We start from the raw sequence: 22,548 nt of genomic DNA, 5'->3' as shown, positions 1-22,548 counted from the left end.
CCTGGGGTGGATATTCTGAGTTTCCCACTGTCTGGGCTATTTGTGCCTGTGTGGCTGAGCTGGACCCTGGAACAGGAGTGGAATCAGTGAGGCAAGGGTCGGGCTCTGGTGTCCCTGTTGGGAAGAGACCCCTTTCCCCAACTGGTCCCAAGCCTAACCTCCCATGGTGTTTTCTTCCCGACCAGGGAAGAGGTGCTTGGATTCCTCTTTGGCCAGGGATGGTTAGGGGCTCTACAGCCCTTCGCACTTTCCTAAGTGTGGTAGATACAGAGGCAGCAGCCAGTGTGTGGGACAACTTAGCTGTGGGTGTGGAGGGATAGAAATTGAATGACTTGGGATTGACTCAGGCCCAGCAGCAACTTGAAGGCTTTACTCTCTCCCTATGCTGGTTCCCAGTTCTTGGGTGTCAGGCCTAGCTAGACACCTTTAGTATGGTCTCTTGGCTAGCAAGCCCCGTGTTCTGGCCTGTTTCTGGGGTCTGGGTATTTACGAGGCCAAGACTCCTGGGTTTATGGGGGTTGGGTCCATGAAGAGCTTCCTTCTTCTCCTGGAGGTGAGCGCTGATGGTGCTGGCAGCCTCCTGCTGGGTGGTTCCACCACAGGTTGTGGCTCCTGCTGCCTGTCTACCTGTCTACCCATAAGCATTTTAGGGTTGATTTGAGATTTGGATATAATAAGGTATCTGTTGGGCAGATCGAGGGATAGACATGACGACATTTCCCGTCGACCCCAGTGCAGGCTATCAGCCAGCCTTGTCAAGAGGGGACCCTTGGAGGATGGGGGAGGTTTCCACCACTCAGACACTGCCCAACTCCTGGATAGTTTTCTAGGAGTTTCCTTCCCACCTCCCTTCTTTCCTGCCCAGAAGCCAGGAAGAATGAAACCATGGCATGGTCAGGGGCTGCCCTTCTTAGCCAGCAGGAGGGAGTTGGTGATCTTTTCCTGGGCTTGGGTGACATATCAAAGCCCATCTCTGAGACATCTTAAGTGAAACAGCCAGTGTGCCGCCTGTCATGGAACTGGGCCTTTTATATTAAACCCAGTGGTGCCCTCACCGGTGCCAGCTGTTGGCTTCCTTACTGGACATGCTCCATGCTGGTTTATATTCATCACAGGGAACGGGGCCTGAGAGGACACTCATCAAGGGTCAAGTTGGGTTGAGGCACTCCCCAGTCAACCTCTTGCTGAGCAGCGTATATGTTGTACCTGTGTGTGCACCCACAGGAAGAATCCCCTCAGACAAGAAGACAGCGTCTCATTCGGCATTTACTTCAGGTAGGGACCCAGTTGTTCCACAAAAGGCCAGTGTGGCCTGTATCTGTCTTGCCCCACAGAGTGCGAGCTGATGACCTGGGGAAGGGCTGCAGGATGGACTGGTAGAAACCAACTCTCTCCTCCCACTCTTGCCCAGGGCTACAGACAAACAAGATGAAAAAATGTACTTGAATGGGGTAGGTACTGAAGAGGGACCTCATTGGTAGCTGGACTGTTGCAGGGAGATTTGCTGTGGCTCAGGTGGAGTCCAGGGTCTCCTATAGTGGGGCCAAATGTCCCCATGAGCGGCCAACACTCAAATTCACCTTTAGGGGCACCTGTGGGGCGACAAACAAACTCAGCCACCTCCCAGGCTCCTATGCAAGTTGAAGAGGTAGCAGTGCACAGGGACACATCCTTCCAGAGAGAGCAGCCACATAACAGGTGTACACATGGACACACATATACTCATATTTGCCCTCTGCGTGCTCACATCACATGCACCTACCATGGTGGAATTCCCTACCCACTAGGCCTCAGGAAGTGTCTGCAGGGCTCCCAGGCATGGTGACTTAGGATAGGAATGTCATAGTGCAACATGTGCTCGCCCAGTCAGGGCTGTATCTTGGAGAGATACGAGGGGACAGAAGACCCTTACTTGAGTGGGCTTTTCCCCAAGGCACTAGACAAAGCCACCATGTCTGAAAAGGGGCTGACTCCCAGTTATTTCCTGTTGTTTTCTGCCTCATGAGGGCCCCCTGATGGCAGCTAAGTTTAGTTTCCTGGGCTCCAGGCTCCTCCCCTAGTACTTACTTTGCTCACAGCAGGCATAGGCTTTGTGGACAACCTCAGGGGGACAGAATCCCTGCCAAATGGGTAAACACATGTGTGGCTCCTTAACCCTGCAAAGCTGCCACCTATGCAGAGAGGTGCACTGCCCTGGTGTGCAACAAGGTGTCTAGCAGGTCCGAGGCTTTCTCAGGGAAGCCTCCGAGCCTGTGAGCAGAGCCAGGGCTGCTCTGGAAGATAGTTTGCGGTTTCTGTGGCTCTGGTTGGTTCTAAAGTGCCCACAGGGCAGGCTATGTTTCTGCTACCACCTGGGTCACTCCTCATCAGGGGAGGACAAGTGGAGGCTTGGAGGGCAGCAGCCCTGGTGTGCAAGGCTGGTGGGGCTCGCCTTATTCCTTGCTCTCCTTACCTCTGGAGAGTGGGACCCTCTTGCCCACACTGGGTTGACTCCAGCTGTAATGCTGGGCAGATGTGGGTCTCCTCACCTGAAGCTGCAGTTCCAGGGCCTGTACCTGCTGTAAGGACTCCATGATCCTTCTGACAAGAGCTAGAACAGGAAAACAGCCGCTTACAACTGTGCGGGTCCAGGGCTGGCCAGCCTTCTGGCTTCCAGGCCCCATGAGTTGAGGACTGAGGAACCTTCAGGCTCAGTCCTGCCTGATCCAAGTCACCTGGTTATTTCTTGGATCTACAAGCCACTCAAACCAATTGGTCAGGGCCCTTGATCTTCTCTTGTAACCTCATAGCTGGTACAACACCCAGTGTCTACATCCACAGCTCAGGATTCAGCTTAAAGGATCCTCAGCTCACCCTTCTGGCCACCATACCGACTGAGCTGGCTGCGTCCTTCCACCCCAGCTCTTCCCAGCAGAGGCAGGCCAGCTGAGGTGGGTAGATACTCTGCCCATTCTACTAGTTCTGGCTATGGTACTAGGGCTAGGAGAAGGTGCCAGTCAAAATAGTCTGGGCATGAAAGACCATAGTTCCTGATGTTTCTGGCAAAGGTATAAAATATTCTTGTCATGCCTCTGATGGTAGCTTTGTGGCCCTGACTGTATGATCTATCTTGTGAGCTTGTATCATCATCTCTACAGACTGCCCTGAATGGAGGCTCAGCCATGGATGTCTGTGCATAGAAGTTTTATGGCTGTTCTGGAACACTAGACATGTATCTCCCCGTACTAGGGTCACCAAACTAGGTGCCAGCTGGGAGAGTCCTTGAGGGACAGAGGGGAGGAGCTTCACAGAGATGGCAAATTTCCTGACTGTGGGTAACACCACCCCCTATGCTCCCCTGGACGCACCTGCAAACTCAGGGACCTGAGTGTCTTCTACTTCGAACAGCAGCTCGTCATGAATCTGGGCAACTAACCTGGAGAGGAAGGAGGGCATTTGTGAGTGTGGGTGCTTCCACACAGAACCTCAGGTTAGCATTGACAGTTCCTGGTAGGCTGTTTGGCATCTGGTTTATGAAAGAGTGTGGAATAGGTATGGCCACCCTGGCACTGTGGCCTGGGGTTGCTCACCATCAGAAGGACAGCTCAGGGAGTGGGCAGAAGGGGCCAGGAGAGAGGGATACATAACTTCTGGAGAGCTGTCCGGCCTCTGAGCAGGCTGAGCATTTCACAGCCATGGGAGACTGGCAGACTGGAGGAAGAACTTTCTAGGAGCAGAGCGACCTCTTCATGTGCCCTAGCCTCCACTGGTTGTGGGATGTGATGAGGAGCGTGGATGGGGCAGGAGAGCCGCTCCTGCTGTGAGGAGGGAGGCTGAATGGAGAGCATGGTGGGAGCATACCCTTTAGCTTAGAGGAAGTGATGGGGAAATACGCTTTAAAATTTGCTTTTAAAGCCATATAAATATTTAACAGAACTTGAAGAATTCAAAGGTACAAAATCACATCAGCTATGGGATATTTTGGATGGTCCATACAGGATTGAACATGTACTTTGGGGCAGTGAACCACAGTTCCAGTTGAATTTGGCTTCATGAACACTCAGGTTCCGTTTCTCTAGCAGTCCTGTGTGGCCCCTGAGCCCCTTCTGGCATCAGTAGGAAGAGGAGTCTAGGAAGCAGTGCTCTGTTGGGTAAGTGTGTTGGGCAGAGAAAGCAGATTTGGCCAGGTGAGTGGGGGAAGAGCACACATGTGCACAGGATGAGACATGGACTGCTGGGGACATCTGAGTTCTCAACCCATAGATCTGTCAGCACATGTGACAGCTTGTCACAAACCCACAGGCTCCTTGGAGGGTGGGATCCTGGTGGCCATGCTCCACAGGGAGATGACACTTCAAAATCCTTATAGATATGTAGTTCCCAGCACCTTTGTGAGTGCACGGGGCAGCTGGTCCTGCACTGCCAGGGATGAAGTGTGTAGCCCGGGGGATAATGATGGTCACAAGCACCTATAGTCCCCAGGGAAGGGTCGAGGGCATAGAGGGGTCCTATGTGCGCTATCCTCTGTGGCCCTTGCTCTGTCTCTTGGATGGAAATCTGAAGTGCAATAATCACATGCTCTATGCCCCCTACTGCTGTTTGCCCTGGGTTCCCCTGTGGCACTGAAAGCTGAGGCTTCACAGGGAAGTTGTGTTAACCCTCCCCACTTAACCCCAGCAGTGGTAATGGATCTGATGGTGAACCCTGGCTGGAAGGAAGAAGCAGCCTTCAAATGCCTCACTAGAGTGGCCATGATGGTTCTTGGACAGAAGAGTTCTATGGTGGACTGTCCATCAGTCTTCTTCTCTAACACCCTTTGTTACTGGGCAGGAAGAGAAAGGGCAATGTTCCCAGCATGCACACCATCTCCTCTAACATGAATGACCCAGAAGTCACCTGTTTTCCAACTCTCAGGAAGGTTTGCTAAGGGTTGCCTTGACCATCACGACCTTCTCTTGCCTGGAAGGTGTTGAGATGGTCAGAGCAGCTACCTCAATCATGGCACTAAAGGGAAAGAGCCTGAACTTCTAAAACAGAGCAACCTCTGTGCCTTGGCACACACAGGACTTGGCAGGAAAATGATACACCTTTTGAGCTCAGGCTACTGTAGCCAGGCCACTGTACTAGAGGCCAACAAATGCACATTCTAAAAACTGTACAGGCAGTGGACATATCATGCTGGGTCCAGACTATAGAATAGTGGAGTATGCATTCTCAGGGACATTCACAGAGGAATTCCCTTGTGTTTTATATAGTGCCCCTGGCTAGGGCATCAGCACTCCCTTCCAGAAGGCAGACTGTGGTAGGACATGGCAGGCACTAAGCTGTAGCACTGGCATGTTTTCTTAAACTACTACCAGGGTGTCTGGCAGGCCTTGGCTTCCAAGGAGTTTACTTTTCAAATGGACAGAAACCTCAGAAGAGGCACTTGTAACTCTTTCCAGATTTAGCAGAGCGCCTTCACACTTCTTGAAATCACACCACGCAGTCTGAGCTGCCAGTGTGGCAGGACCTAATAGGTGTGACTGTTAGTCACTCACACATCACCATCACAGCCACAGAGACATCACACTTCTCTCTGGAAGCTGGGGCACAAGAACAAGCAGGAGAAGCAGAAGAATGCAGGCTTAGACCACCCAGACTCCCAGGGGACCATGCCTCCACTGGTTGCCGTCTGCTCCACGGAGGACACAGAACTACTGTATTTGCATCTGGCTGGCCTGACACAGGCAGACAAATCCTGGCCCTTTGAGAGAACTTTCCAGAAGGGCCTAACCGCATCCCTTTGCCAATAGCTTGCCAGGAAGTTCCCTCTTATGGATCACCCTAGCCATACTGAATTCTTTGTGGGTTCCTTTTAGAAGTGCATTTGTGTGGTGGCACAAGATAGGAGATTCTGCAGTTCTGGGAGGACACCTAGCCCTAGCTTGTCTTCTCCTAAATTTGGACAAGTTGCACTCTGCTTGTTGCCTCAGTTTCCTTTTCTCTGTACCCCTGAGTCAGATTCCTGTGCTTATCTTTTGGAAAGACATCGCAGCCAAGGAGACCCTAAGCCTTAATCTTTCACCAATTCGAAAAACAGCAACAGAGAAGCAACTTGCTAGCCTTGCGTGTGACAGATGCAGAGTGCAGTGTGCTTCCAGCATCCACCAGGACGGGCCGACACAGTCCATATGAAGCTGGAAGTTATCCCAGGAACAGTGGGAGTGGGCACATGTACAGATTCCATCAGTTACAGGAACTGGGAGGAAATCGTTGTGAGTACTGGGAAGAAGACAAAGAGAGGTGACAGGAGAAACCAGCTAGGCCCAGCTTTGCACAGTCTGCTCCCAACCCTCGGGCATGCCTGGGGCAGGGCTCAGCTACAGTCTCTGCACCTTCCTCTGGTATCCTTCCCAGGGGACTTGCAGCTTCCCAACCTATTTCTTTTCAGTAAGAAAGTACCTTGAATAGGGCTGTAAAAAGCAGGAGACGATAGGGCGTGGAACTGAGCTTCTTGCCCTTGGCTCTGTATAATACCAGTCCACAGAGCATGTTCCTGTTCAGAGGTGTGAAAATCACCCAAGAACACAGGTAAAAGGTAAAAATTGGCAGGGGAAATGTTTGAAGAAATAAAAGTTTTCTAAAGAAATATGATAGGTTGCTGATAAAGAAAAACTCATACCTTGAGCATGAATTACATTACAGGCCAAGAGAAAACTGTAAGTTTGGTGAGGAATTCCCAAAGGCAAGCAGGTTCCTATGTCTCCACAGCCCTCTCGGGGCTGTGGTACTGGGGCCCATGGGACTCACTTCACATTTTGGGATCTAGGGAAGTTGTCATCTTCCTGTAGGAGATTTCCTTCCAGGACTAGAAGTGCTGACCCACTTGGGCAGTGATATGGGCACCCTGGTGTGTAGAGGCCCATGGGAGGAGCTTGGGGTCCTTAGGGTAGGATGGAAAAACATGTGGTGGGTACAAGGAGCAATGCCATTTTGGCATCCAACAAATCTCTTTGGCAGGAATTCACTATTGGGCCCTGGAAAAATGACTATTTCACTGACCTGGCTGTCAGGGTTGGGGATGTGGCCACTGCAGCAAATATGTGGATCATGGCTAGCTTACAGAGGTCTGCAGCTGAACCTGTGGAGACAAGGGTTCAATTTTAGGACCTGAGGTGTGGCACACAGTGCCTGAGCTGTTATAGGGACATTTCCCATGGACACTGCTCATTCCACTGGCTAACAATGAAGGAGTTTTTGCAACTGGAAGCAAACCATGGATCCTTAATACAGTCGAGCTGCTTCCTTCCCAGTGCTGTGGGGATGTGGTTTGAATGCCTTACTGAGGAAACCTGACCCCAGTCAGATACTCAGGGTGTGAGAGAAGAGTCCTAGCCCATGTCAAGTAACCCATCTCTAGGACTGGTTCTTGCTGTGGGGCAATGATCTTGTACACTGTAAAGATTTGTCACTGGTATTGATTTAATAAAATGCTGATTGGCTAGTAACCAGGCAGGAAGTATGGACGGGGCAACCAGAACAGGAGAATTCTGGGAAGAGGAAAGGTTTAGTCTGCAGTCGTCACCCAGACATAGAGGAAGCAAGATGAGAATGGCTCACTGATGAAAGGTACCAAGTCACATGGCTGACACAGACAAAAATTATGGGTTAATGTAAGATGTGAGAACTAACTAATAGGAAGCCTGAGCTAATAGGTCAACCAGTTAATAATTAATGTAAGCCCCTGTGTGTTTCTTTGGGATTGAATGGCTGAGGGACCAGACAGGACAGAAACCTCTGTCAACAGGCTATAATGTTGGTGAGAATCCTGGGGACTCAGGTTCTTACTTTTAGAGGGGAAGAGAATGACCTCCAAGGGTCTTGGGGAAGCCATCTCTTTATTTCATTTTTTAAATGTCTGGCTAGTAGCTCAGGATGTCTTCAACTTTTTGGCAATTCTACTTCAGCCTTCCAAGGGTTGGTATTACAGGTATGCATCACCATGTCTTTCCAAAAATGTCTAAAACATAAGGATGACCCTGCCACATCAGCAGCCATGACACTCAGGCAGGACAGGTGAGGGCCGTGAGACCTTAGACAGAGCAATCTGCCAAATACCCAAGGAGCAGGGGACATGGGACTTCAAGGAAGGAGCCACAGGCAGTACCTTGTACCACAAAGTTTACTGCCTGTCGCTCTGCTTGTGCCCGAAGCTTCTGGTCCTGTGCAGAGATCCTTGGCAGAGGCCTCCTTCTACCCAAGATGGACGTCACATAGCCTAGGGTAGAGGAAGGAGAAACAGACAAGAAACGGGTACAAGTGGCATAGCACCAAGTGGCCACTACCTCCTTATACTGCCCTGCACCTCTCACAGAACTATCCGATATATTTCCAGGGAAGATGGCATCATACAGTAAAGCCTGTAGTGGGATGTCTTCTGTTGGCCATGTGTCAAACTTCTACTCTTTTCTGGCTTCCAGCTGCACTGAGATCTTCCACAAAACAAGAACATTTTTATTCTATAGAAATTGAAAGCCATATGTAGGTTTGGGCACAGGAGTCATTCTGGGGTATGTGGCAGATGGAATATAGAACAAAGAATAGAGGATATGTCCTCACATGAAGGTAGAATGAGACCTTCCAGGGTCTGATGCTTACGTGGCTTGGGGTTCTTAGGAAATGCATAAGGGTATGGAGAGATGGCTGAGTGCTGAAGAGCGCTAGTCTTTCCAGAGGACGTGGGTTTGCTTCCTGGCATCCACATGGCAGCTACCATCTGTAATTCTAGTTACAGAGGATCTGATACCCTCTTCTGGCCTCTGCAGGCACTGCATGCTTGTGGTGCACAGACATATATGCTGGCAAAACACTCGTACACACAAAACAAAAACAAGTGAATAAATGAATAAAATGCACATAAACCCACTATGTTGTCAGGAGATGGTGTTGCACACCTTTAATACCAGAACTCAGGAGGCAGAGGCAGGTGGATCTCTGTGAGTTCAAGGCCAGCCTGGAATACAAAGTGAATTCCAGGATAGCTAGAGCTGTCTCAAAAAAAACAACCCCCCCAACTATGTTGGTGTATTAGTAAGGGTTTTCTAGAGTAACAGAACTTATAAAATGAATCTCTCTCTCTCTCTCTCTCTCTCTCTCTCTCTCTCTCTCTCTCTCTCTGAATTATTAGAATTATTAGAATGACTTAAAGTCTGCAGTCCAGCTAATCCAACAATGGCTGGCTGTGAATGGAAAATTCAGGAATCCAGTAGTTGCTCAATCCATTAGACTGGATGTCTCAACTGGTCTTTAGTATATGCTGGAATCCAGAAGACGTAGGCTCTAATGCCAGTGAAGGAACAGACTTGCTAGCAAGGCCAGAGTAAGCATACAAAGAACAAAAGCTTCCTTCTTCCATGTCCTTACATAGACTTCCAGCAGGCGTAGCACGGATTAGAGGTGGGGTCTCTCAGATCAAATGATCTGCATTGAAGGAGTTGTCTTCCTACCTCAAAGATATGGATTAGAAGTGGCTCTTCCTATTAAAGCAAAAATCGCTCACAACTGTGCCCTCCATTTTTGGGTTTTAGTTAATTCCAGATGTAGTCAAGTTGGCAAGTGTGAATAGCTCTCACAAGCCCACTCTTTGTCAATCTGACAAACAATCAGAGCTCCTTATGTTGTGATTAATTTCCAAAGAAAGAATAGCCAGGTCATAATAGTGCCTAAACATGAGATAAATATCCAATGTACAATCATAAGTGCATTATATATTTACCAGGTCAGGAATATACCTAACTGATGACATAACTATCCCTTGCACAATTACAAACACATTATAAATCTAGAATAGGTGACAATGCCTCTTGAGGAATATTCTTTTACTATCTTAAACTTAAATATGATAACCACTGATACTCTTAATTGATGTTACAGCCCTTGATAAAGTAATTGAGGAAAGAAAACACAAATATCTGTACAAACACATTCTGTATTTTTGTTTGTTTGTTTGTTTTTGTTTTGTTTTTTCTTTTTTTCTGTTTTTCAAGACAGGGTTTCTCTGTGTAGCTTTGGAGCCTGTCCTGGAACTTGCTCTTGTAGACCAGGCTGGCCTCAAACTCACAGAGATCTGCCTGCCTCCGCCTCCCGAGTGCTGGGATTAAAGGTGTGCGCCACCACTGCCCGAGTCACATTCTTTATTTTAATTTTTTTGTACATTTTATATACCAACCACAGTTTCCTCTCCATCCCTTCCTTTCCCACTCCCCCCACCCCACCCCCATTCCTCCTCAGAAAGTGTAAGGCCTCCCATAGGGAGTCATCAAAGCCTGACACATGAAGTTGAGACAGGATCAAGCCTCCTGCATCAAGGTTATGCAAGGCTTCTCACCATGGGCTCCAAAAAGCCAGCTCATATACCAGGGATAGATCCTGGTCTCACTGCCAGGGGCCCCACAAACAGACCAAACCACACAACTGTTTACCACATGCAGAGGGCCTAATTCTGTTCCATGAAGGCCCCCCAGCTGTCAGTCCAGAGTCTCTGAACTTCCACGAGCTCAGGTCAGCTGTCTCTGTTGGTTTCCCTGTCATGATCTTGACCCCCCCCCCTTGCTCATATAATTAATTCCTCCTCTCTTTTGACTGGACTCCCAGAGTTCAGCCCAGTGCTTGGCCATGGTCTCTGCATCTGCTTCTATCAGCTATTGGGTGAAGGTTCTACTATCAGCTATTGGGTGAAGTTGTAGATGATTACAACTAGGGTGATCATCAATCTGATTATGGGGAAGGCCAGATGAGGCACCCTCTTCACCATTGCTAGGAGTCTTAGCCAGGGTCATGCGTGTGGATTCCTGCGACTTTCCCTAGCAATAGGTTTCTCCCTAAAGCCATAATGACTCCCTCTATCAAGTTATCTCTTTCATTGCTCTCCCTCTCCATCCCTCCCCCAATTCAACCATTCCATTCCCTCATGTTCTCATCCCCCATCCCCTCCCTTCTTAGCCCCCACAAACACATTCTTTGTTTTAGGCTTTTCAAGACGGGGTTTCTCTGTGTAACAGTCCCTAGATGTCCTGGAACTAACTCTTGTAGACCAGGCTGGCCTTGAACTCACAGAGATCAGCCTGCCTCTGCCTGGGATTAAAGGCATGTGCCACCACCACTTGGCTGTGAGTGGAACTATTTATTTCCTTTTCTACCCCCTGATTCCTGGGCCCATGGATCCTGGCTATAGGAGAAACCATACCAAATATTGGACCCTAATTCAAAGCATATAGTGCCTTCTAGAAAACCTGCCCCAACCCTCCAGGCTGCTGCCACTTAGTTGGTGTTGTAACTGTGTTTTCAAAAGGTCATTACATCTTTCTACCAGGTGGTGGGAAACATGGTAAGACCAGTGGATTCCACGATCATGGGCCAACTGTTGCCCTCCTCTGGCTGTGAAGTAAGTTCCTTAGTCAGAAACAGTACTATGTGGAATACCATGATGGCGGAGAAAGCATTCCGTAAGTTCATAGATGGTAGTTTCATGGCAGAAGCATTACATGCAGGAAAGGCAAATATACAACCAGAATAAGTGTCTACTCCAGTGACAGAGCAACTTAGGTTGCATGGTGACTTGGTGGCCCATTGTCAAGCATTCAGTTTCCACTAAGGACCAATAGGAGGCCAAGAGCTGTCTCTCAAAGGAAGAATAGTTGTCTGCAGATGATGGTAGAGCCTTGCTCCAAAATTCCAAAGGTCTCTTCTGTGATTTACATATAGGGACTCATCAAATGCTCCAGACAACATCTCTATCTGTCACTGACACCTCAAGTTCCATTGGGTCTGCTGGATCATATGGTCCAAGTGGTAGAGCAGCCTGAACAGCCTGGGCCTCTTGAAGAGCCTTCTCCTGTTCCAGGTCCCATACAAAGCTAGCAGCTTTTGGTGTATGGGTCGAATCGCCACACCAAATGGGGAATGTGCGGTCTCCAAACTCCAAACAGGTCAACTAAACATTGTGCTTCTGTCTTGGTGGTGAGAGGGTCAGGTGCAACAACTTATCCTTCATCTTGAAAGGAATGTCTCTGTTTGCCCCACACCACTGGACTCCTAAGAATTTCACTACGGTAAAAGGCCCTTGAATTTTGGTTAGATTTATTCCCCACCTTCTGATGTACATATGTGTTACCTATGAGTTCAAATTGGTGGCTAGTTCTTGGTCCAATCAGAATAATGTCGTCAATATAGAGCACCAAAGTAACCACATTTTGTTGAAGAGACAGTCAAGATCCCTCATGACACAGGGCAGGAGAGTTAATATATCCGTGAAGCAAAACTGTAAAGGTATACTTCTGGCCTTACTAGCCGAAAGCACATTGCTTCTGGAGCTCCTTATGGACAGGTACCAGGAAAAAGGCATTTGCTAGATCAATAGCTGCACACCATGTACCAGGAGATGTGTTGATTAGCTCATGTAAGGACACCATATCTGGTACAGCAGCTACAACTGGAGTTACTACCCGGTTGAGTTTTTGACCCATCTGTCTTCTGCACTGGCCAGAAAGGAGAGTTAAAGGGAGATGTGGTGGGAACCACCTCCCCTGCATCTTTCAAGTCCTTGATGGAAGCACAAATTTCTACAGTTCCTCCAGGGATGAGATCCTGTTTTTGACTGACTGTTTTCTTTGGCACAGGAACTCTAAAGGCTTCCATTTAGCTTTTCCAACCACGATAACCCTCACTCCGCAGGGTCAGGGAGCCAATGTGTTCTGCTAACTTCTAAGTATATCTATTCCAATTATATATTCTGAAACTGTTGTGGGAGTAACTTCCGCTGCCTCAACCAATAATCACTGAAGCAGGAGCCCACAGTGCAGCGGGGAGCGACTTCCGCTCCGTCAGCCAATAGCTGCTGAAATACCAGCCCACTGGGGCGTGGTATATTTCTCTCTTAAAAAGAGAAGCAGTTCCGGATAAGGCCCTCTTGGTTCCGGTGCTCGGTTTCAGCTGCTGCTCCCGGCTCCTGCTCCAGCGACTAGGCTCCCTTCCTGACGGTTTATGGTGTATGTAAGTTTTACCCCCCGCCAAATAAATAACCCCTTAAAACATAACTGGTGTGGGATTGATTCGTTAATAATTGGCGCCCAGCGTTTGGTTTAAGAACCGCCCCACCCCCCCCACCCCCAGCTCGGCCTCCCAGGATACACAGGTCCGGACAGTCTCTGCCGGCTTACTTTGCCCTGTTCGGCACGGATTTTTAAATTTCTCCTTGCAACGTGAGTCAAAGAGCTCACAGCACAAGCTCCCTTTGAAGTTCCAGCAAGCTGTTTGAAACCCATAACTGATTAGGAGTGCTGAAAGCAGCTTGACCCTTAATCCCAGCACAGGGACACGGGGCCCAAAGCACTAGGCCTCTTTAGCAACAGCGCAGTGGCTGTGTCACGACCCTCTGCATCCGGTTGAACAGAGCAGCAGGGCCTTGTTTATTGCCTTGTTTTTTGGCCACTAGAAGCTCTCTGACCTTTTGTGATCTGTGGATTTAACCTCTGGATTTGAGTGTATATATTCTAGAGTTTACTTTCTCAATCAACACCACTGCCACGTGGATTCAGGTGCGCCCCACCTCCTACTGGCAGGCAACGGTCATTACAGGTAAGATTTTTCTTTTCGGTTGAAAATAAATACATACATACATACATACAAGTACAATTTCCTTTGATTGAAAATGTCGGAAAATATTACTATCCAAAAGTTCAATGGTTTTTTCAGTTGCGCTATGGAGGATATTCTGAAGGATGTCTCAGATATTCCTCTTACTTTGTTATTCCTGGGATCTGTTGCTTTTCTGGTGTTTGGCTATTTTATAAGAAAGATACAGTCCTTACAGACTGAATCTACAATGCTGAGGGCAGAGATTAAAACCTTAAGAACAATTCAGACTGATACCAACCTCCTCAAAAAAGAGTTTGGAGATTTCAAGGAGGAAACTAGATCAGAGTTTGGAGTTTTCAAGCAGGAGACTAGATCAGAGTTTGGAGTTCTCAAGGAGGAGAATAGATCTTTGTTTGATATGACTCGGTCAACTGGCCAAAATATCAAGAAGGTACAGTCTGATATTGCTTCTTTAGAAGGGAGCGTCACTGCCCTGGAGGAGGGGACAACCAAAATGACGCATAACCTCCAGTCCATGACTGTAAGTGCTGAAACATTAGCTGAGAGGATTATAACCATTGAATGTGAAAATCGGACTTTATCAAAAGGGTATGATAGATTAATTGACAGGATTTCCATACAAGAAGGCACAGTACATGCCATGAGGATTATGTCCAAGGAGGATATCGTGTCTCTGACGGACAAGCTCCATGCCTTAGAATCGTTAATGAAGGCTTTGGAGCATAATACTGGACAGGAGATTCAGGACTTACAGAAGGCAATGGTGAGCAGATTTAATAAGATTGAGGAAATCATAGACTCTGATGAACAGGAGCAAAAGGTAGAAAGGCAACCTTCACCTCAAAAAACTCTCAGTCTACATAGAGTTATACCTGCCTTTCCAGTAATAACATCAGAAAAGATAACTGGCTCCAAAAACCCTAAGGTCGTTAAAGAACATACATGGGAGCCTATACGTATGAATGATCTGAAAGAATTTAAACAAGCAATTGTGAATTATGGACTACATTCATCCTTTGTTAGGGAGATGTTAAAATCCTGGGCTCTGAGCAACAGGGCCACCCCTAAAGATTGGAACCAGCTCACATCAGCTGTCCTTGAGAACGGACCTTTATGGCATTTCAAATGCCTGTTCAAACAAGAGGCCAGACTTTTACAACAACAAGAATCAGCGAAAGGAATTGAGGTTTCTCTAGATCAAATTCTAGGGGAAGGACCTTACTCTGATCCTCAGGAATAAGCTCTTTATGATGAAAACATTTTATCCATATGTGCTACAGCAGCTCTAAGGGCCTGGGACAGGGTTCAAGACTCAGGTCAGAGAGTAGAATCATATGTCAGGGTCAAACAGGGTCAGAGAGAACCCTTTAGTGACTTTTTGCAACGACTAACTAAGGCTGTACAAATAGGGATACCTGATCCAGAAGCAAGAAATATAGTAATTGAGTCTTTGGCTTATGAGAATGCCAATGTAGAATGCAAAAGGATCCTGGGGCCTTTAAAGCTCAGATCAGCGCCTTTGGACGAATGGGTTTTACATACAATGAATGTTGATACATTTGATTATGGCAATGAAACATGGGTACAAGAAGCAATTTCCAAAGGTAAAAGGAGACATCAGATTACAAAATGCTTTCATTGTGGCAAAATGGGACACATGAAAAGGGACTGCAGACAATGGAAGTCCAGGAATAATGCCTCTTCTAGGAATAACAGGAATAGGAGGACTCAGCCTTCAGGTTTATGTAGGAGATGTGGAAAGGGCAGGCATTGGACGAATGAGTGTAGGTCAACAAGAGATAAACAGGGCAACCCGTTGCCATCGGGAAACTCAATAGGGGGCCTCTCGAAGGCCCCCATGGCAAATGTGGTCCAGTCATTTCCGATCACTGCAGAGAACATGCCTCTTCAGGGAAATTAGAATGCCCCATGCCTGCTGTTAAAAGCAATAACGGCCTGAAGGATGAGTTAAATGTGGTGAATGAATCAAGAAATCTAAGAGGACAAAGTAAATGAATATTCTGGCAGACTTCTATAAATGAACAAAGGCCACAGCTAAGAGTGTGTGTAAATGGCAAACTTATTACTGGCTTACTGGACACAGGTGCGGATGTAAGTATCATTACACCAGAGTCTTGGCATCCGCATTGGCCTCTTCAGGAGGTAGATATTCAGTTCTTAGGAATTGGAACCCTATCTCGAGTAAGACAAAGCACGAGATGGGTCAATTGTATAGGTCCAGACGGACAAATAGGAAAACTAAGGCCATATGTAGCAAATATTGCAGTGAATTTATGGGGCCGTGACCTATTGCAGCAATGGAATACTCAAATTAACATTCCTGCTGCTTCCAGAGCCCATATTTCTGAGGACAATATTACAAGATATTACAGATGGCGGAAACCAGCCATTAGAGCTATACAAGAACACAACACAATTGATGGCCCTTCAGAGGTACCAACAGCCATGCCTCTACAATGGTTGACTGAGAAACCAATATGGACTAAACAGTGGCCTTTAGCTGAGGAAAAGTTACAGGCTTTAGAACAGCTGGTACAAGAGCAATTAGATGCTGGACATATAGAAGAATCTACCAGCCCTTGGAACTCTCCTGTGTTTGTTGTTAAGAAAAAATCTGGTAAATGGAGAATGGTGACAGATCTTAGAGCTATCAACAAGGTTATTCAACCTATGGGCCCTCTGCAATCTGGAATTCCTCTGCCCTCCCTGTTACCAAAGGGATGGCCTCTTATAGTTATTGATCTGAAAGATTGTTTCTTCACTATACCATTACAAGAAAAAGATAGAGAAAAGTTTGCCTTCACAGTGCCTACCTATAATAACTCTCAGCCTGCAAGGAGGTACCAGTGGACCGTCCTCCCACAGGGAATGTTGAACTCTCCCACCCTGTGCCAATATTTTGTAAGCCAACCATTGAAAATTATACGCAAACAATTTCCTAAGTCCATAATATACCACTATATGGATGATATCCTGATATCTGATCAAAACAAAGATACCTTAGAAAGGCTGTTTGAAGAAGTAAAACTAGTATTACCTAAATGGGGATTGCAAATTGCTCCTGAAAAAATTCAGAGAGGAGATTCTGTTAATTATTTAGGTTATAAAATAGGCTTACAAAGAATTAAGACTCAAAAGGCACAAATCAGGAGAGACCGGTTACGAACGCTTAACGACTTTCAAAGATTATTAGGAGACATTTCCAGTCTACGACCAGCTGTTGGGATAACACCTGATCTAATAATTCATTTAAACAAAACCTTAGATGGTGACAAAGATTTGAATAGTCCCAGAGAGTTAACAGCTGAAGCAGAAAAGGAACTGATGATGGTTGAGGAAAAATTACAGGAGGCACATGTAGATAGGGTGGATCCAAATTTTAGTTGCGTTCTAGTTATATTGCCTTCCAGAATTTCTCCTACAGGAATTTTAATGCAGAGGGAAGATACTATTTTAGAATGGATTTTTTTACCACACAAACCAAGTAAAAAATTAAAAACTTATGTGGAAAAAGTCTCTGAATTGATTATAAAAGGAAAATTGAGACTTCGTCAATTAGCAGGTATAGACCCATCAGAAATTATAGTGCCTTTCACTGCTGATGAGATAAAAAAGTTGTGGGAAGACAATGAACCATGGCAAAGAGCTTGTGCTAATTTTTTGGGAGAAATCAATAACAATTACCCAAAAAGCAAGAGACTTAACTTTATAAAGAGAACTTCTTGGATCCTCCCTCGAATTGTCCGTGATGCTCCAATAACCGGAGCCCATACATTTTATACCGATGCTAATAAATCAGGGAAAGCAGGTTACAAATCAGAAGAATTGAGTAAAGTGGAACAAAGTCCTTATGATTCTGTCCAGAAAGCAGAATTATATGCCATCCTTATGGTGCTTAGGGATTTTAAAGAACCTCTTAATATAATTACTGACTCACAATATGCAGAAAGAGTTATTTTGCATATTGAAACTGCTGAATTTATACCTGATGATACAGAACTGACCTCATTGTTTATCCAGGTACAAGACATGATCAGAAACAGGCTCTGCCCTATGTATATAACGCATATCCGATCCCATACAGGTCTGCCAGGTCCTCTAGCACAAGGTAATGCAGATATTGATCAATTATTGATTGGTAGTGTGCTGGAGGCATCTGAATTTCATAAAAAACATCATGTCAATAGCAAAGGCTTGAAAAAAGAGTTTTCTATTACATGGCAACAAGCTAAGGAGATTGTAAAGAAATGCCCTACTTGCTCTTTTTATAACCAAACACCATTGCCTGCAGGGACTAATCCAAAGGGTATTAAAAGGAATGAAATTTGGCAGATGGATGTGTTTCACTTTCCAGAATTTGGCAAGTTAAAATATGTACATCACACCATTGACACTTATTCAGGCTTTCAGTGGGCAACCGCTTTAAGCTCAGAAAAAGCTGACTCAGTAATCACACATTTATTAGAAGTTATGGCCATTATGGGTATACCTGCACAAATAAAAACAGATAATGGTCCAGCTTATGTATCTAGGAAAATGAAACGATTTTTTGCTTATTATAATATTAAGCATGTTACAGGTATACCATACAATCCTACAGGTCAAGCCGTTATAGAAAGATCAAATCGTACTATAAAGGATATGCTAAACAAACAGAAAGGGACGAAAGATACCCCCAGAAATAGATTGCATAATGCTTTATTAACCTTGAATTTTCTTAATGCTAATGAGAAAGGAACAACAGCAGCAGAGAGGCATTGGATAATGGAAAAAACTTCTGAACTAAACCAACCTGTTTATTTCAAAGACGTGCTGACCTCTCAATGGAGGCCAGGAGATGTGCTGCGTTGGGGAAGGGGTTTTGCTCTTGTTTCCACAGGAGAAGAAAAATTGTGGATACCATCAAAATTAATAAAGGTTCGATTTGAAGAGGAGAAACCTCTTGGAAAAGAGAAATGACAGCTCATCCACAATGATGATATTCATAGTTGGTAAGAAAAACATATAGAATGGGGGCAGGGTTCTGTTCTTATCTCCACAGGAAAACACTGATTTTTGAAAAGTTCAAGGGACCCTGGATATCTGAATACTGACAGATGGAAAATAATGGCACAATAAGGACTATCAAGAAAACTGAATAGGTTCTGTAAGTAAAATATACTAAATCATATTTCTAAATTTATAGAGCTGGTTTTAGAGTTGGACTCTGGCTCAGTCCCTCTCTAATTCCAAGCCTGTTGTTAAAAGAAAAACCCAGAATTTCTGGAGTTTCTGTCTCATGTCAAGAGCCATGATATGGGACAGAAAGAAATATGAGTTTAGAAAACATTTTTACTTTTCTTCATATCTATCATACCTTTCAGTGAATATATCTATCATGTCTTTCATTGAATATATGTATGTCTGTATATGTCTATATGATTAATATACGATTATATATTATTATAATCATATAATATATGATATTAATATATGATTAATATATATGATTAATGTTTAATTTTTCCACAATGAACAATAAGTTTTTCCTGCAGTGACATTTGAAGTTTCCAGGAAGAAGATGGGGCCCCATAACAACAACTCCACCTGGTTGATATGACATCATGATACTGATAGCGCTACTACAAGACCTGTTTTGAGTACCAGCTGCACAAGACGATTCCAACGTGGTTAGCTGAAATGATGCACATCTTGTACAACATTCTGGCCAGTCCTCCACAAAATACTCAGAGACTATTTGCAATTTTAAAAGACATTGATCTTGAAATTTAACCATCATTTTACTTTCACAGGATCCCCCAGAAAGAACGTCGCCCCCATGACAGCTGGAAGTAATTCTAGAGAACGACGTCCCCTCTCCCAGTAAAGTTTGTCCTTGGGTTTAGGGACATCATTTAGGGGTTGGTTATAATTAGTATAGGGTTGAGGGTTGGGGGAGGAATTTTATAAGTGCAGGAATCCAAAAAAAAAAAAAAAAAAAAAGAGGGATAATTGGATTATGGGATAATAGCTTTGTACTTGTGAGTTATTGTTTTTAGACAAATATATTGGTATTGATTCTTATATATTGATACAAACTTAAATTATGTTGACTATTTTAGGCATGCATGCTTCTACCTCTGTTTAAAATATTTTTATGTATTGACATATATATATTGTATTGATATATGTATATTTTACCATATTGCATTGTACACTTCTACCTCTGATTAAGATACTTATATATTGTTTATGTATTGATATATATATTTACCATATTGCAATGTATACTTGCACATTGTTTATATTTGGAGGTCATATTGTCCCCATTTATTGCACAGTTGTTTACTATTTCAGTCTTTAAGTTAGATAGATATTGAGAATAATATAGATCAATAGTCATCTAAGTTTGTCATTTATAATTAGACTAATCAGGTTCTTTAGATACATAAAGATTATATTCAGTATAGATAGATAATCTTCAACCTCTTCAAAGAGCTGTAGAAAATGGCCTTTAATCTAACTCAGAGTTCTGTGGTAGGGAGACACAATCCTTCCTGGCAACACTGATCTATTCCCGAGAGAATGTTGAGCACCAAAGACACTCCACCTGGAGCCTTTCTTCTTGGTAGAACTGGCCTTTGGGTAAAGAAATGCCCATACCTCAACTACTGACAGAGTTGCAGAGTATCCGTAAATGGATAAAACAGGACTGTCATATCCTGCCAAGACAGGATAAGATAGTTTTGAAAAGTTCCTTGCCTTTGAAAATGGTATGTCAGTTACGTTAGGCCTTAGCCAAAGTTGGTTGCTTCAACGCTGCAAACGTGATTTTGGGTGATTGCCCAGGTAGCCAGTTGTCTCTGTGATTTGTTACATGTTCTGGAAGTTTGATTGCACTTCCTAATTACTTAGGTAACATTATTTCCCTTCTCAGATCTTTGATGGGATTGAAGATTATATAAACGTAGTTACTTTCCTTTTATGACGTGGCCAAGTTATTTCTTATACAAGACTTAAGCTAGTTAGAATAGGATATTTGTATTTATTGTATATAATTGTGTAGGTTTGTACTTACTGTATATAATTTCGTAGTAGGCTTAGAACTCTCTTACTTAAACAAAAGGGGGAGGTGTTGTGGGAGTAACTTCCACTGCCTCAACCAATAATCACTGAAGCAGGAGCCCACAGTGCAGCGGGGAGCGACTTCCGCTCCGTCAGCCAATAGCTGCTGAAATACCAGCCCACTGGGGCGTGGTATATTTCTCTCTTAAAAAGAGAAGCAGTTCCGGATAAGGCCCTCTTGGTTCCGGTGCTCGGTTTCAGCTGCTGCTCCCGGCTCCTGCTCCAGCGACTAGGCTCCCTTCCTGACGGTTTATGGTGTATGTAAGTTTTACCCCCCGCCAAATAAATAACCCCTTAAAACATAACTGGTGTGGGATTGATTCGTTAATATGAAACCAGGGAAATAACTACAGAATGAGTTTGAGGCCCCACTGGACCTACTGTGAATCAGTCTTCAACCAAAACTCCATTAATCACCTGACCTCCATAAGCCCCTACTTTAACAGGAGCGTCACAAGGTTTCTTGGGGTCTCCCAGAATCAGAGTCAATTCAGAAGCAGTATCCAAAAGACCCCAGAAAGTCTGATTGCTTCCTTTCCCCCAGTGTACAGTTCCCCTTGTAAAAGGCTGTAGGGCCCTCTGGGGAAGAAATGGAGAAAGACTAACAGTAAAACCTTTAGGCATTTTATCAATTCCTACCTTAGAGAACCTGGATGACCCGTCGTTCAAGGGGTCTGTGCTGTGGGAGTTCCTTCAGCTCCTTCAGCCAATCGCCGCTGAGTTACCAGCCCATTGGGGCGTGGTCTCTCCCTTTAAAAAAAGCAGCGGCTGTCCTCCACTCTCTCTTTGTCTTCCGGCTCCGTTTCCGGCCCCTGGACTCCTTTCCTGTTCGCGCGGAGGGGCTGTTGTCTGGGACGGTAATCTGTAAGTTTTTTCCCCTTTGAATAAATAACCATTATATTAATCATAATTCCAAACTGGTGTGGGATTGTCTGTGACTTACGCCTTCATCTGGCGCCCCACGTTTGGTTGTAGAACCCCCCCTTCCCCCCCACTCAACTGCTTGCTACCAGCTCGGCTAGTCACGAGACCTCCCTCAGCTGCGGCCTGTGCCCTGTGTGTGGAGCCAGCAGTTCAGTTAAACCCCACGCCTCCCAAGCTCCACAGGCTCGGGACAGTCTCTGCCTGCCTGGTTTGCTCTTTTCTGAGTTGTTTTCAAATTTCCCTTGTAAGTGCGGCGCTTTAGTGGCGTGAATCAGAACGACTCGGTCACGTGGAGGCATACGCGGCTTCCGGGTTGCTCTTTTCTACCCCTGGATTCTGGGTTTCTGGTTCCGTGTATGGAATTGATTTAATTAAACTTTCTTTCTTGAGCAACTTATATTTCCTAGTTTTTAACAAATACTAAGGCAGACACTGAAACAGGACCTGTTTAAGTCACCTTTGCAGTGGTTCTAGTTGCAACTTGGCAACAGCGCCACCAACTAGACAAGAGGTAATATGGCAGTTTTTGTTTCCAACGCCAATTTTACTGTTTTCTTTATTAATACAATGGATTATGTCATGCAAGGTTTATATGACTATGGGAATATATTAATTTACTTGTTGCTAGGTTTCAGTTTTCTTTTCAATATTTTATCATTAAGAAAGATACGATTTTTACGGACTAATATTGAACAACTAGTTGAAAGGATTAAAATTATTGAAAATCAGGGGTTATCTGAACAAGTGGATACTATGATAGACAAAATTGACTCCATGTCCAAGGGTACTAGGAAGTTACCTGAAAGGGTACAGGCTGTTGAATTTGACGTTCAGATGTTACCACAAAGTTTTGATAAGGTAACAGATAGAATGAACCTCCAG

At 45.1% G+C, this 22,548-nt stretch overlaps 1 protein-coding gene across 1 annotated transcript in view; it reads right to left on the bottom strand.

Moving 5' to 3' along the window:
* Positions 1-1,247: 1,247 nt before the first annotated feature.
* Positions 1,248-22,548, bottom strand: part of Poln (DNA polymerase nu) — a 167,823-nt gene continuing 146,522 nt past the window's right edge. Inside the window, exons 20-24 of the mRNA XM_085692033.2 lie at positions 8,129-8,239; positions 7,024-7,102; positions 3,348-3,415; positions 2,529-2,590; positions 1,248-1,592 (exon numbers count right to left, since the gene is read on the bottom strand). Coding sequence (XP_085548159.1) covers positions 1,533-1,592; positions 2,529-2,590; positions 3,348-3,415; positions 7,024-7,102; positions 8,129-8,239 — 380 coding nt within the window. The 3' untranslated portion in view covers positions 1,248-1,532. The remainder of the gene's footprint in view (positions 1,593-2,528; positions 2,591-3,347; positions 3,416-7,023; positions 7,103-8,128; positions 8,240-22,548) is intronic.

Source organism: Myodes glareolus, chromosome 8 (genome assembly GCF_982192425.1).
Source record: "Myodes glareolus chromosome 8, mMyoGla1.1, whole genome shotgun sequence".
Classification (NCBI taxonomy): domain Eukaryota; kingdom Metazoa; phylum Chordata; class Mammalia; order Rodentia; family Cricetidae; genus Myodes; species Myodes glareolus.
Note: the sequence above shows the minus strand (reverse complement) of the source record. Positions and strands in the feature narration are given on the sequence as shown.